The sequence below is a fragment of the Pan paniscus genome, chromosome 3 (genome assembly GCF_029289425.2).
Source record: "Pan paniscus chromosome 3, NHGRI_mPanPan1-v2.0_pri, whole genome shotgun sequence".
Lineage (NCBI taxonomy): Eukaryota > Metazoa > Chordata > Mammalia > Primates > Hominidae > Pan > Pan paniscus.
In genome coordinates, this window is record NC_073252.2 from 93,876,347 (window position 1) to 93,892,035 (window position 15,689).

Genomic DNA, 15,689 nt, shown 5'->3' on the forward strand with positions numbered 1-15,689 from the left:
AAGTCATTAGAAGGGTTGTGGGAGGGCATATATAAAGAAAACATAATAACATGGTACAGTTAAGAGGAAACTAATATATTAAAACGACTGCACAGAGGAGAGAAGCCCTCATTGCAATATTGAATATATAGCATTCATTTTTACTAGCATATTTTGTGTATACTTTATTGCTAGTATAATAAAATCAAGGTTACTAGGGGTAAATGTATGTTTATTTACAGAATAAAAATTTGAGACATGGGGTTTTAAGTATGTGAGAATTAAAATCTGCTAAGTACAAGATTTGCCCAAGAAGTGTAAAGATTTTAGGAGAACAGGCAAATAGATTTAACTCTGACTTGGACTTTCTTGAAACTGCTGTGATTTGTCAGGAATGTTTATTGAATTAATGATTTTTCCTTTGAATGGGGATTGTGGTTTTACAAAGCAACTCAAAATATTGAGCAGAAATCAGTTCAAAACTCTTGACTCATGTTCTAGTCCTCTACTGGTCGAGACACCAGACTGTAGTAAATCTTGACAACAGATTTTATACATAAAATTTTACTTCTTATGTCACTTGGCCATATTCAATTACAGCTCTAATTATAGAGAAGTTATTGAAATGTTCGCAAAGTTTTATTTTACAGTTTTGCTTCATGATCTCTTTTATCATATATGTTAGACCCTCATCCCAAACTCTTGAAATAGTGGATTTAGCACTCGGAGCATGATGACTCAGATGACTCCGGTCATCTATCAGGAGAAAGATGGTGGTCCATCTGTTACACTAAAAATTAACCCACAATGTCTTCCTTTTTCTCACACCATCATTATCTGGGTAGGATGAGAAGCACTTCTACTTTACCTCTCATTTCTAATTAAGTCTTCTCTTTGAATTAATCTATCCTGGATTTTTATTTTAATCATATTTCAAATATAGTAAGATCATACAAGAAAAAATATTGTTTGCCCAAGCCTCTGAAGTGTTCTGGAATAGCTTTGCTTATTGTAATATTAGAGAGAAACTTTGCTTGATTGTCATCATTTTTCAAAATATATGGTACTGACATTGTGTCTTTTCTCCAACGGAGAAATTCTTCTCAGAGTTTTATATATATAACTTGTAATTTTTGCACTAAGTTCTTACTCATCACTCTTAATTGCCAAATCTTAGAGCTATGAAAAAAATACACTGCCACTAATCATCTAATGAGATCTGATATTGCTTATCTAGAAAATATTCACTCTTTAACAGCTTTCTTCACTTAACATTTGGTGAAAAAGTGCAATAATTACTGAAGAAATGTAAATATCCTTCAAACATTCTCACTGTTCTTTTTCACATTTCCTTGTCTATTATTTAAAAAATATGTGTTATTGATGCCATGGGAGTGACACTTTTAAGATAAATTCAGAAATACCCCTGTAGGATCAACCATCAGACATGAAATGTGAAATTCTGTCACACTGGCATGAATGACTGCTACTATAATCACTGGCTCTTCTTTTATAGGGGTTTTTATTAATTAAATGTAAAGTCTGCCATTGGCCTTATAATAGTGCTCATCTGTTTTCCTTTAATTTCAAGTAGATTAAAAGTGAGATTTGGTGTTAATTAAAAACTTAGAATTTATGGGGTTTCTAATTGCAAATAACATTTCTGTGGTGATTACGTAGATGACTTCTTAGTTCTGTTTGGTAATCAACATAGTATTGAACAAGGACAGCACAAAAAATAAATCATTTGAAGAAAAGAACACCATCATTGGCTCTATTGTCCGTGAACAGCTTGAATCCTATCTAGCTGGGGGGCATGTAAGAGGAGAAGCTCAACAGCTCAGGATAAACGTTTTACCCTGATGTCTGCAAATTTCATTCTTTCTTTGAAAAATGTAGATGGATTTGGAAGGATAGCAATAAAAGTCAAAAAGTCATTATCAAGATTAATCAGTTTAATTGAAATGCTTCAACACTGTTTGATTTCAGATGTCTATTTTTAAGGTGAATTTAGGATATATAGGGTAACTGATGACCAAGAGGTCTATGGGAGTTTCACATTTTATTATTTATTATCTTAACTAGAGCCTGTTGAGAAAATTTTTTTTAAAAGGACATCTTCTGTGGGAACCCGTAGTACAGATATTTTCCAATTAGCATCTTTGTATGTTCTCTTCTGGCATGAGTCGGGTTTAGGCTTGACACACTGGGCTTTTAAGGGGAGCTCTATCTTTGCAGTCCAGGCTACATGTGACAAGATTAAATTGGCACACTTTACTGTACAGCTCTTGTGTTCCTGGCAGCACTGGCCTGGCTGATACCTCTGAGAGAAGGCTCAGCTGTCACTCACTGACCCATTAACACTACTGTTCTATCCTGCAGTGTCATTTTTCTCATTCTTATGGAGATAATGCTCCCTGGAGATCTCCAATACCTGGAGGAATGAAAGAGAACAGCAGAGACAGGCTAACTATCAAAGAGGGAGCAAACAACACAGCAAGACCATGAATTCCAACAGTTGAATTTTCAATTGAGTGAAAAGATGAGGCCTATTATGATGGCTGGGTTCAGAAGGTGGGGAGACGATCAAGTTTTAAGAGGTATCTTAACTTTCTAACAAGCGATTTTCTCTTTTCTTCCTGAATATTAAAAGAAGTGCCCAAAATAACACCTGCAACTAGATATAGAGAAGGCAGCTGCTTTGAACATGTAATAGGGACATTTGGGTAAGAATTTATCATTTGCAAATAGGCAATGGATATAAAACAGAGCATGCATTAAGGTGAATGGCTTAATATTCTAAATAAAACAGGATCCCTAGTGAGGGTTGGCTTATTGGGGCACAAAATCGCCTTCCTGGTAAAAGCATAAAAAGAGAGAAATGATATGTGATCTTTGTATCCCTTGGTCTAAGGCTTCTCTTCTCTTGTGATTGAACGGTTTCCAGTGGCATAAGCAAACTCTGTTGCTCTCTTGTAGTCCAAACTGTGTATTGTTTGGTGGGTCACTTTATAAGAAGTTACACTTTCTAATGATTACTACATAAAAAGGCACTATAAGAACGTGTTTCTAGATTTCCTGGACTAAGGCTGGTCCAGTTTGATTGATATGAAAGCAAAATAAATAAATAAATAAATAAATACCACCTGAAAATCTATGGAAACCTGCTGAAGACATCTTTATAGAAAACCAAAAATAAAAAAAAAAAGAGGAAATAAACAAAAGGAAGAACAAAAGTGAAGTAGTTAGAAAATACGGATAAAAGTAGGTAAAACAGGGATTCAGAATTATTAAACAGAGTAAGGAAAAGTGGAATGCCACAAACTACAAACTTTTTACCACAATCTGCACCTCAACCCTCTCTCCCTGCTTCCAATTTTCCCACACCAAGCAAAGTTTATTACTGGGTTTAAATTGTTATCCTCAGGCCGAGGTTTGTATACACTTTCCCTCCCCACTTCAAGTGTCACAGGTGCTAGACGTCATCAGGATAAATGTGGCATATTGTTTGAGAGTACTGACTTTTCTTTAAAAGGGGTTTTTGTTAACGTGCGTGTGCTTGTTTTGTTTTTAAAGTTAATTAAGCTACAAATAATTTACAGCTTTGTTGTTACCTTAAAATACATATGGCACATTATGGAGCAGGATAAATATTCATACCTATTTTAAAGATCAAAAACAAGACATTAAAGAAATATTGGTAGGAAGAAATACCTTTGGACTAACTCTCAGAACTCTCATGTGCCTTAGGGACTGAGTTTGTTCCTTTCTTCTATTTGATACGCTTGTGGGGAAAGCTTGAGATACAGTGCTCCAGGGTTTAACAGGGAAAAGGGACTCAGATTATTGAGGTTCAGCAATGACGGCGATTAGGATGCCCTGTAGTTTGCCCAAGTCCTCCAGAAAAGGAAACCACTTTTAGTCTTCATTTTACAGCTGGCAGGCACTGTACAAATCAGTCAGCTCAGGCTGCGTGGCCCATGTCCCAGTGCTGTGCAGGACCTGCCTCTATCACCCGTGTGCACTGCCCGGATGGCGCCACGTGCATTGGAGCACCGGAAGGAGACGCGGAGCCGAGGCCAGGCCTTCCGGCGGTCGTTACGGGACGCCGCCGCCATCTACAGCACTCCGTAAAGAATATGCTGGCCGCCTTCATCTCCCGCGTGTTGAGGCGCGTTGCCCAGAAATCAGCTCGCAGAGTGCTGGTGGCATCCCGTAAGTCCTCAAATGACGCTACATTTGAAATTAAGAAATGTGATCTTTATCTGTTGGAAGAGGGTCCCCCTGTCACTACAGTGCTCACTAGGGCGGAGGGGCTTAAATACTACAGGATGATGCTGACTGTTCGCCGCATGGAATTGAAGGCAGATCAGCTGTACAAACAGAAATTCATTCGCGGTTTCTGTCACCTGTGCGATGGTCAGGAAGCTTGTTGCGTGGGCCTTGAGGCTGGCATAAACCCCTCGGATCACGTCATTACATCCTATAGGGCTCATGGTGTGTGCTATACTCGGGGACTTTCTGTCCGATCCATTCTCGCAGAGCTGACGGGAAGAAGAGGAGGTTGTGCTAAAGGAAAAGGAGGATCGATGCATATGTATACCAAGAACTTCTATGGGGGCAATGGCATCGTCGGTGCACAGGGCCCCCTGGGCGCTGGCATTGCTCTGGCCTGTAAATATAAAGGAAACGATGAGATCTGTTTGACTTTATATGGGGATGGCGCTGCGAATCAGGGGCAGATAGCCGAAGCTTTCAATATGGCAGCTTTATGGAAATTACCTTGTGTTTTCATCTGTGAGAATAACCTATATGGAATGGGAACATCTACTGAGAGAGCAGCAGCCAGCCCTGATTACTACAAGAGGGGCAATTTTATCCCTGGGCTAAAGGTCGATGGAATGGATGTTCTGTGTGTTCGTGAGGCAACAAAATTTGCAGCTAACTACTGTAGATCTGGAAAGGGGCCCATACTGATGGAGCTGCAAACCTACCGTTATCATGGACACAGTATGAGTGATCCTGGAGTCAGTTATCGTACACGAGAAGAAATTCAGGAAGTAAGAAGTAAGAGGGATCCTATAATAATTCTCCAAGATAGAATGGTAAACAGCAAGCTCGCCACTGTGGAAGAATTAAAGGAAATTGGGGCTGAGGTGAGGAAAGAAATTGATGATGCTGCCCAGTTTGCTACCACTGATCCTGAGCCACATTTGGAAGAATTAGGCCATCACATCTACAGCAGTGATTCATCTTTTGAAGTTCGTGGTGCAAATCCATGGATCAAGTTTAAGTCCGTCAGTTAAAGGGAGGCTACGTGTGAATTTATCATCAGTCTCTCAATGGAATGTTCATGGTCAAATTTAAGAAACTGTGTTCTCAACTCAAGGAGGAATAAAACTCATAAAACAAAAGCCTCGTAAGCATTTATTAAAAGAGATTATTAAAAGAGATTGAAAGACATGCATTCAATAAAAGTGATATTATATTCAATTATACTGTATATTTTTGCATTAAAAGATACTATATAGGTAATAATTTAGTGTGAATATCTTAAAGATTATTTTGAACTTATACAAGTCTAAAATAGGAAAAGGAGATTATTTAACTTCCCAAACTGTTTGTCATAACAGTTCCATTTGATTTAGCTTTATACTATTTTAATGCATTCTTTTCTTTAAAAGAAAGTTGTTTCCTGCTTCCCCTGCCATGGGTTTCTATGTAGAATCACCATCCTGAGGTAAGGAGATTACTTCAAGCTACTCAGGACACCTATGGATATGTAACCATTTACTTGAATTATCTAATAACGAATACAGTTTAGTGTAACAGTGTGCGCATGCGCACACCCACACACGTGGTGCTGAAGTTTGTTAACACTGACCGTTTTTCCAATAATATATGATATTTAACAGGGCAGGGGAGGAAGAACAAGGATTTTTTTTCGTATTATTGTATCTTGTTACAATATTTTTAGTCTTTTAACCCTTAAGAAAAAATATAGCAAAAATTAAAATCTAGGGGAAAAACTGCATTCCGCTTTAATATTTAAGTTAAAGCTACTCTTATTTTGCAGTTCATTTATGCCCTTATATATTCTAAAATTTAATGGGCCATTCTGGTGAATTTCAGACTGAAAAATGAATAAACAGAGATGGTGATTCAAAGGAGTTAAGCAGAGGAGGTGACATTAATAAAAAGTTGAAAGTAAAATCTACCTTGCTTCTTACTAGCTATTAACCATGTGTTACTAATCACTACATGATCAACTATTTAGTATCTTTTAATGCAACAGAACATTCACAGATAACTTTTTCCAAAGGAACACACAACATGTCTTTTCTACAGTCCAGCACCATGTCAATTATCAAGTCATGATTTGGTGAAAGCAGTTTTACATGGTTATATTCGACTACTTAAAATCCTACTGAGCTTGGTGTTTGGTGTATGTTATTTTTCTGAGAGAGACTAAAAGCAGAAATGATAATTTGCCTGTGATTTAAGAATAGTAGGTGGAACATACCAAAACAGTCAAAGGTTAACCCTTTTTCTTTACTGTACAGCATCTACTTCTACAAATAGAACCTAGATTCTAAGAAATAAGAAAACCAAAAGCTCAGAGGCCTGGGAGAAGATGAACATATGTACATATATGTACAGGCTTAATCTCCGTATCTTCTCCCAAACAAGTTTAAACAGATAAGATAACCTAACATTCCTAATTCGGAAAGCAAAGATAAACATTGTTTTGCTTATATATAAGTGATATTACTAGCTAATATGTTTTGATTAGAACACCGCAGCTGTTCAGAGGTGCTTGGATTGGATTCCTACAATTAAAAACAAAAAAGGATTTTTCATACGACATTCAGAATAATAAGTACATTCTTCTAATGATAAAGAATTCTTTTTATTTTTACATACTGATATTTTCACATATTTGCAAGTGGAAGATAAGCTGCTCAATTAAGGCTATTTTATATATGCAATATACAGAAATAATTTTTAAAGTTTTTCAATAGATTCTTTTGATGCCAGCAAAAATTAAGATACAAATAATTGATTAGAAATGAAACCATCCCTAAATCAAGATACATAGATATTGTACTTCACTTCAGGGAAATAATCCAAATTTTGTTGTTAGAGGAATAAAGCATGTTTGTCACAACACAATATATGTTATCAAATTCCATTAAAGAAGGAGGTTTTCAATGTTTTCTATATTAAACAATGTTCAGATTTCTTGCATACATTGAGTAATTATAATCATATCACTGGTTACACACAATTCTGTAATCATGCAAAACAAAAAAAAGCAACCGAAAAATTCAAACATGTTGTTTTCAATTAGGTCAAGATTTATTGCTTGACTAATAATAGCAATAATTTATCAAGCTGTAAACCAGAGAGGTATAGAAATCTAGCAACTGGATTCTATTTCTTGTCTATAGTACTGGGTTACTCAATCTGTTTTATCCTCACGTTAAAATACCTACTAAGTTATGATAGTCATAATAAGAATTTCACTGCTGCAGCAAAGCTAGACTATCTGCAAAAAGGAAGAGTTCCTAATTTCTTAATCTTTATGATATGTTATAATGATAAAATATCATGTAGTGTGTGTGGAATGGAATAAGAAAGAAAGGAGGTTAAGAAAGATTTATAAAGGGTATACTAGATTAGAATTACATTTTTAAAAAAAATAATGGACATGTCTTCCCATCTAGTGTACAAAAACCAGAGCATATTGTTACGAAAATTTAACTTGAAATTTTATAAGAGCTATGTTTTAAAAATTGAAATATAATTTTATAATTGAAATATAATTTTTACATATGCAATATACAGAAATAATTTTTAAAGTTTCACCCTTCTAAAAGTGCACAAGTCAATGATTTTAGTACATACACAAGACTATGCAATCACCACTGTCTAATTCTAGAATATTTTTATAATTCCCATTTTCAGTCAATCCTATTTCCCCTGGCAACTACTAATCTACTTTTTGTCTCTAGATTTGCCTATTCTGGACATTTCATATAAGCCACACAATATGTTGGTCCTATATGACTGGCTGCTATCCCTTAGCTTAATGTTTTCATGTTTCGTCCATGCTGTAGCATGTATCAGTACTTTAGTCTTTTTATGGCTGAATAACATTCCATTTTATTTATCCACAAATTATTGAAGATTTAGAATTTTTTTCTACTTTTTGACTATTATGAATAAAGTGTTGCTGAGAAAAAATTCAATCACAAAGACAATAACAATTTTCAATGTATTGGCTAACACAAACAATATCCCTTGCCATGCAATCCCTTTCGATTATAAACAAATAATGATGAAGAAAAGTGTTAAAATACTTTAAGCCTGATAGTTATCAACTTACATAATCTATTGCTCCAGTTGGATTTAGAATTACAATTTTAGATTTGCATAAAATTTGAGAACAGTATGCAGATGTACCACATGCCCTGCACCCAATTTCCCTTTTATTAACATTTTATATTAGTGTGTGGCAAGGAAAGAGTAAATTCAGCAGGCTTGAGTTACTCAAAGCCTGCACATTTAAGGAAAGACCTCTTTTCACACTCCTGGGAGATAATCTCTGAACCCTTGGAATATTCTACCTGATATGAATGTTTTTGTGAGCCTCAGGCCTTGGGTCATACTATGCCAATATTACCAGATTAGCTTATCTTAATGATGTGTCCCTCTTTTACTCCATTGAGAAGATATACCTGGAAACTTCTGCCTGCTTTCTCTTGAACTTCTCTTCGTGTGTCTTTTTCCTTTCCTAATTTTAATTTGTATCCTTTCACTGTAATAAACCATAAGAAAAAACAATCCAGTTTTTTAATTATACAGAATAAGAAGCTATATATAAAAGAGGAGGTCCAGAGATATTAAGTGGCTAATTCAGGTTCACATAGTAAGTGATAGTGATAGCTATTGTTATCAGTCCATTCTCATGCTGCTATAAGGACATACCTGAGACTGGGTAATTTATAAACGAAAGTTTAGTTGACTCAGAGTTCAGCATGGCTGAGGAGGCCTTGGGAAACTTAACAATCATGGCGGAAGGGGAAGCAAACACATCCTTCTTCACAAGGTGGCAAGAAAAAGAATGGGAGTAGAGTGAAGGGGAAAGCCCCTTATAAAACCATCAGATCTCCTGAGAACTTACTTACTATCATGAGAATAGCATGGGGGAAGTCACCCCCATGATTCAATTACTTTCTACCAGGTCCATCCCATGACATATGGGGATTATGGGAACTACTACTGAAGATGAGATTTGGGTGGGGACAGAGCCAAACCATATCAGCTACTAATCATAGCCACTATTCTATTTTACTAGACTGCTTTTGTGTACAAGACACTATGCTTAGTATTTTGTATACATTATCCCACTTGATGTTTACAATATCCACATAATAAAGGCATTATAATCTACATTTTACAAAAGAGGAAACTGAGGCACAAGTAAGTTGCTCAAGATTTTGCAGTTTACAAATGGAGGATGCAGGATTAAAAGCCAGGCAACAAAATCCATACTTTGAAAATTGCTTTTTTGTACTGCTTTGTACAGTATTAACCAACCACAAAACCTGTTCTAAAAAGGTTCATTAATAAATGAATGAATACAATTAAACTAGAACTAAGGGATTTTATCAATTACTATAAACTGAGTCTAGATTGCAGGCCTAGAGTAGAAACACATAGACCAAGATTGGGAGGGAAACAGACACAGAAAATAGGAAGTAAGGCAGAGTAAATATGGCCACAAAAGTTGTGATACTCATCCCATTAAGAAATTGGATATATGTCCCTTCCTCTTGAATCTGAGTGAGCTTATGCCACTCTGACCAATAGACACCAGCAGAAATGACACTGAAATGCAGTTTCAGGGTCCAGGATATGAGAAACAGGCAGCTTTTGCTTCATATCTCTTGGGAACATTCTCTCTAGGAGCTGTGATTCTCCACTTTAGAAGTTCAAATACACTGAGAACCTCTTGCTAGCAAGGGCATGAGCAGACACTCTGATCACCAGTCCTGGCTGATCTCTGCCTTGCAGCCAAAGCTACAAAGGCAACAGACTCTCAGTGAGGCTATCTTAGACCCTCCAGACAGCCCATCTACTAGCTGAAAGCTAACGAGGGATGTCAGACAATGTCTGGCAAAACAGTAGAATCAAAACCAAACTTCTCCCAGATTCCCAATGTACAAAATCACAAGAAAAAATAAAAATGGTTGTTTTTAATATTCTAATTTTTGAAGTACTTTGTAGCGATAGATAGCCAGAATAAAAAGGGAGTTTTGACTCAGCAGAAATTAGAATTACATTGCTTATTCAAAGCCAGGGATCTCGGGAGAATAGGTGAAGTTTAGTAAACCAAGTCAGAATCAGAAAGCCCAAAGGATATTCCACTGCATAGGTTCATAATTTAGAAGTACCAAGGGAGAAGAGATGGGAATCCGGTAAAAAGAGGGTAGCCCAGGGAAAAAAATGACAACTGTTAAACATATAATTTTACACCATGTGGGGCTGGTTTCCAGATTAACTAGAATACCTACAACATGCGTTTTGAGGTTTTTAGAGTAAAATGTTGCCAACCATAGGTTTGGAAACACATTGCAGATTATATTTGCAATTTCAGCAACTTAGACTTGACTGAGTCCAGGCAGAAGTTTTCTGATTAATGAGTATTAGGCCTTAATGGGTCAACTCCAGCACTTGAAATGCCAAGGAAGTGTATGAACACTTCGTTGGGAGTGCACGGCTCTTTGTGACTATTCTAGCTAAGTAGTAAAGAGGAATCCAGGTAGCCAAGGGCTCGAGAGCATAGAATCTGAGAAGCAAAGAGGGAATGAAGTCAGGAACTCAGCCAAGTTAATAGCCATGAGATAAAGAAACAGAAGACTAAATCGGAGGGTAGGGGAAAGAGCGGACTTGAATAATGAACAAGGGTAAGGGAACTAGAATTAGGAGTTGGCATTTGGTGAGCTTTGTGCTATCACAGGAGTCAATACCTACTAGATGGATTGAATCAGTGGTATCTCATGTCTTGATTGACTCTTTAGAACCTAATGCTTCCCATCCAGTTTCACTAAGTCTTAAAGCAACCCTTCCTTCATGTGGCATGGAAATAAATTAGAGTCTGAACTTTGGTGTCATTCAAACCTGGGTTCAAATCACAGCCCTGTCATCTATGAGAAATGATATATTTGGAAAATGAACTAATTCTGTGTATCTTTGCTTTTTCATCTGTAAGAAGGTTAACCCATATGACTGTTGTAAAAGTTAAATGAAGAACTAAAGTGACATCTAGTCCAGGCATACCCAACGTGATCAATTTCTGTCCATAGGAAGAGAGAGCTTTTCACTTAGAAAAAGAAGAGCATTCAGAAGAGACTATCCCATGTCATCTGAAAGCAAGCAAAAATCGTAGGTGTTTTGTATAAGGATCGCAGTGGTCAGAAGAAAATGAGAGCAGTATATGGGATATATTTTCTGAAATTCAGCTACCCTTTGTTTTCTTGTGACCCTCTTTATCTTGACCTAAGTAATTCTCCTTCAGCTAGCTTTGGATACAGAAAATAGTACAGAAGGGCCAACAAGTATCGACAGTAAGATTAGATGTACAAGCACTGGAACTACCCAATTTGCCCCAAATTTTGTTCAGAACTGGGGTTTATTGATATATCGACTACAGTAAAGTGTGTAGATATCGTGCAGGCACTAAGTTTGTAAGATCAAGGATGTGGAATACTGCTTTTATTGTAATATAGATGACTATAGATAACCTAATACTAGCAATTCCCTTAAAATTTGCCCCATTCTTTCTATTGTAGATTCCTTTAAAGGAATGCTCTGAAATAATATTAATAAAAACAATGATCTGATCAGGCTTGGAACACAAATCAAACAAAACTCTGCATTCAATCAGCATTATAATTCTTTTCCATTGACTTAATTTATGTCTATTTGATCTATGAGGCTGATCTATATAGCAAACAGCAAAGATGTACTGGAATTTGAGAAGAAGAAATGGAAATTTTCTGCTGGCGTTATGCACAGAAAGGAACACAATCAAATTAGGAAACACTGAAGAGCAACAAAGACAGTTCATACAATACTTTCCTTTTGACAGGCCAATAAATACTCAAGCTGAATAATTTACCAAAGGAAAAAGGGCTCACTGGAACCTCATGACCTTTTGAACAATGAGCAGGAGTTCAATTATCCACAAACGTTCTATTAAAAGGCTGCTTTCCAGGACACAGTGTTATTTTAGCAGGCATATGTTAGAATTATTAAAGAGAGGGAAGCACTGCCTTTGTAGTTTCTGCTATAGTTTGTTACCTTGTTTTTAAAAACTGACTGCCACATGAAGTAGCACTTTTCCCAAAAAAGGAAAAAAAGGGTAGGAGGAAGCAATTATTTTAATAATGATTCTGGCAAGTACGAACTATTAGATTTCACTGGAACACTTTATCTGCACGTTACTAGAATGATACTGTCACTTTAGAAAGTATATAATTTGCTTCCATTAGAGACAGAGTAACATGCCAACAGCGCTCAAAGAATTTTCTCCGTTGCTGTCCACATGGACCACAGTGTTGTGAGCTGCTAATCAATTTCTCAGGTGTATCTAGGCTTCAAGAACTGGAGAGCTTTCTTCTTACTCTATCTTGTGCAAACTCATATCTTCCCTAAGACAAAGGTCTGTAGAAGTCATGTGTGGAATATCACATATTTTGGAATTAAAGCACTGGAGTTTACTGCTATTATGAAAGAACATTATGAACTCAGATCTTATAGAGGCAACACAGTTCCTATGATTTAAATTTCTCTTCAATAATCCTTTATCATTTCTCTGTTTTTTGAATATTCTTCTGAATCCTTTATGTATCTTTCCATATTTTTCTGAATTGCTGAGATTAGAACTAAGAACTCCATACAGTTAAAACTCTGGTCTAAAGTTAGTAGAAAAACTATTTCACTATTTTTACATTAATATTGGTTTATTCACCGAATTATACTTACTGAGGAGAAAGAGTTGAATTCTTATGAGAGCACGATCAGCTAAATTCTCAAATATACCTGCATTCAGACCCAGCAGAGGTGGAAGCTTGTCCTTTCCTGGATGAATTAACTTCCTTTGAGTCACTCTTTACTACTCTATTAAAAAAAGGAGCATCACACTGAACTTGTAGTGCTGTTATGAGGATTAGAAATTAGGTGTATAAAATCCTTTCAGCTTGACACACAGTGAATACTCCATACAGTAGGTATATTTTTCCTTCCCCTCCCCTTCTTTTTTTCATCTCCTATCTTACGTTAAATGTTTGATTTTTCTCACATATCTTTACAGAAAAACATTTCATTTGCCTTTTACCTTTCACAAAAGTCATTTAGATTTTGACTCTGTCATTCCAAAAGCTTAGTCATGATTTTTTATTCATGGATTCCAGAAACTCATTAACTATCATTTTTATTACATTACATAGATCATCAGTGGGAAATTTAGATGTCACATGGTCTATAAATTGAGTGTACCACACCTGTAGTATAAGCATGAGTTTCTAGGAGTGGCTTTGCTATTCTTATTATCCAGACTTATCTACTTTGAACTGACCATTTTCTAATAACTCTATTAAATTTTATTTTGCCAAGTGTTATTATGAAACATAGTACTTTCTAGAAAGATTTCATCAATATGACATCTTTCAAATCTCCAAAACGCTATGAACCTTACATATATTAATTTAGAAATCTGACATATGTACAATAAGTTCACATGTGTACAAATGTTTCCTTTGAGAATAAATTTGCTATCTCTATTCCTTAATAAGGACTTTAGTTTTGTGTTAATCAAAGGTATTAAGGGGCAGGTGGTGACATGCTGTCAAGTTAGAGGAGCAGCAGTGCAAACATTCTATTTATTAATGTTATTCATAAAGTTTCTGTTGTAAACAGCGTTAAACTACTTACTATTCACCAAAAGCGTATAAAAAGTGTACCAGAACTTCAAAATCAATGACATATTGCCCCCTACCCAATGCTACTCTTCAGCAAAGAGGGAAAAAGCTGCTCCTCAAACTCAGCATGCCATTTTTAAATTCACACTTAAATTTCCACTTGAGGAGGTAAGCCAAAACAAACTAGTTCTCCCTGAGATGCACCATGGGAATAAGTGTCCTCCCAACTTTAATAATTATCAGGGTGGAGTCTTTTTCCCACTCCCCTTTTCCTTCTGAATAGGGTTTGCTTACTAGGCCCTAGTTGTTCTCTACTCTTCTATTTGCATAATTCACAGAAGTCAACTTGCTGGCTCTATTCTGTCCCATAGAATGATAGTCTTTGTTTGATGAGTACACTGTTCTCTCTTTGTGGCTATAATTAGGGATACACTACATAAAAATTTTAAAATGAAACAAACATCAGCATTTAGATAGGTAGATATTATATTTCCTAATCATACCCTGATTCAAGACTGCTTCCTTTACAAATTAACCTAAGTGAATGACTTCAAAACAGTGTAGAAAATATTTATTTAAACATAGGCTAGCTCAAGAATATGTAAATAGCTGTTATTGCCATTTGATTCATTACATGCAATCTATAAAATTACATTACTCACATTACTATAGGTAAGAAGTATATCATTATTTAGTTAACAGATCTTGAAATAAAAATTAGAAACTGTGGTTTTCTATCCATCCGCAATATTTTATTAATGATTTCATGGGTATTTAGGTAAAGTATTTTCTTCTTCATTTGATACTCTATGCAATTCAGCTTAATTCTTCAAATGTCAAATGTTTTTAATATTATTATTTTGATACTTTCTTAACCTAGATACCTAATAAGATATTTTTCTAAAGAAAGTGATACACAAGGCTATAGAACTACTATAAGTAAAAGAAACACTTACATATTCAAATCACACAAAATTTCAAAGACAACCAAATAAGATTGTGCTATATAGACCTAGTAGCATTGGGGAATAACACTTCTGATCAGGAAATTAATATAAAATAGTATTTTCAAAAGCAAAATACTTGGGCTCAACAACGTGCAGTGAAATTTGATTTACAAATATTTTGCCCTAGTGGGATCTTTCTGGAGTTTTATTACACTTGAATTTTCAATTTGATCTACATTTGCTGCAGACTGGTTCACCCAATGGTTGATGGCTAATTTTTGAATAACATTGAAGTGCAGGAAATACTACATTTATTCATCTTCATAAAAACTGTGGTTGAATACTCTTGGAAGTATAAGTCTATATTAATAGCCATATGTCACAGCATGATTTTGTACATTCTTAAATAGTAGTGAACATAAATTTTTAATATAGGACTTTTTTTTTTGGCCAAGAATCAGAAGACCCTTACCTCATTTTTTAAAAAGAAATTATTTGTTAACATATGGAAAATTTGAATTGAATTGCTATCTGAGAAAATAGGGGTCTCTGGTGGCAAACACATACGATCACTTATAGCTCCCATTTTTTGTGAAGGCTGCAAATATATCCAAGATGCAAGCATATCTCAAAGGATTGCATTACCTTTCCCTTATTATACATATGTCAGACTTTTACATGTGCAAATAATACTGAAGTCTGAATTCATACCACTCTATTATGATTGAGGAATATTGGAATATCTGTGCCTTACTAAGAAAATTCTCTAGATTTC

General features: G+C 35.6%; 1 protein-coding gene across 1 annotated transcript; it reads left to right on the forward strand.

Annotated features, from left to right (window-relative positions):
* The first annotated feature begins 2,490 nt into the window (after nucleotides 1–2,490).
* PDHA2 (pyruvate dehydrogenase E1 subunit alpha 2) lies at nucleotides 2,491–7,275 on the forward strand. Its single transcript, XM_003829913.5, has one exon. The coding sequence runs from the start codon at nucleotides 3,960–3,962 to the stop codon at nucleotides 5,283–5,285; it is 1,326 nt and encodes a 441-aa protein (XP_003829961.2). The 5' UTR covers nucleotides 2,491–3,959; the 3' UTR covers nucleotides 5,286–7,275.
* Nucleotides 7,276–15,689: the final 8,414 nt, after the last annotated feature.

Bases quoted from the DNA above. Each gene is read 5' to 3' on its own strand.
- PDHA2 (XM_003829913.5), top strand. From the start codon at position 3,960: ATGTCCCAGTGCTGTGCAGGACCTGCCTCTATCACCCGTGTGCACTGC.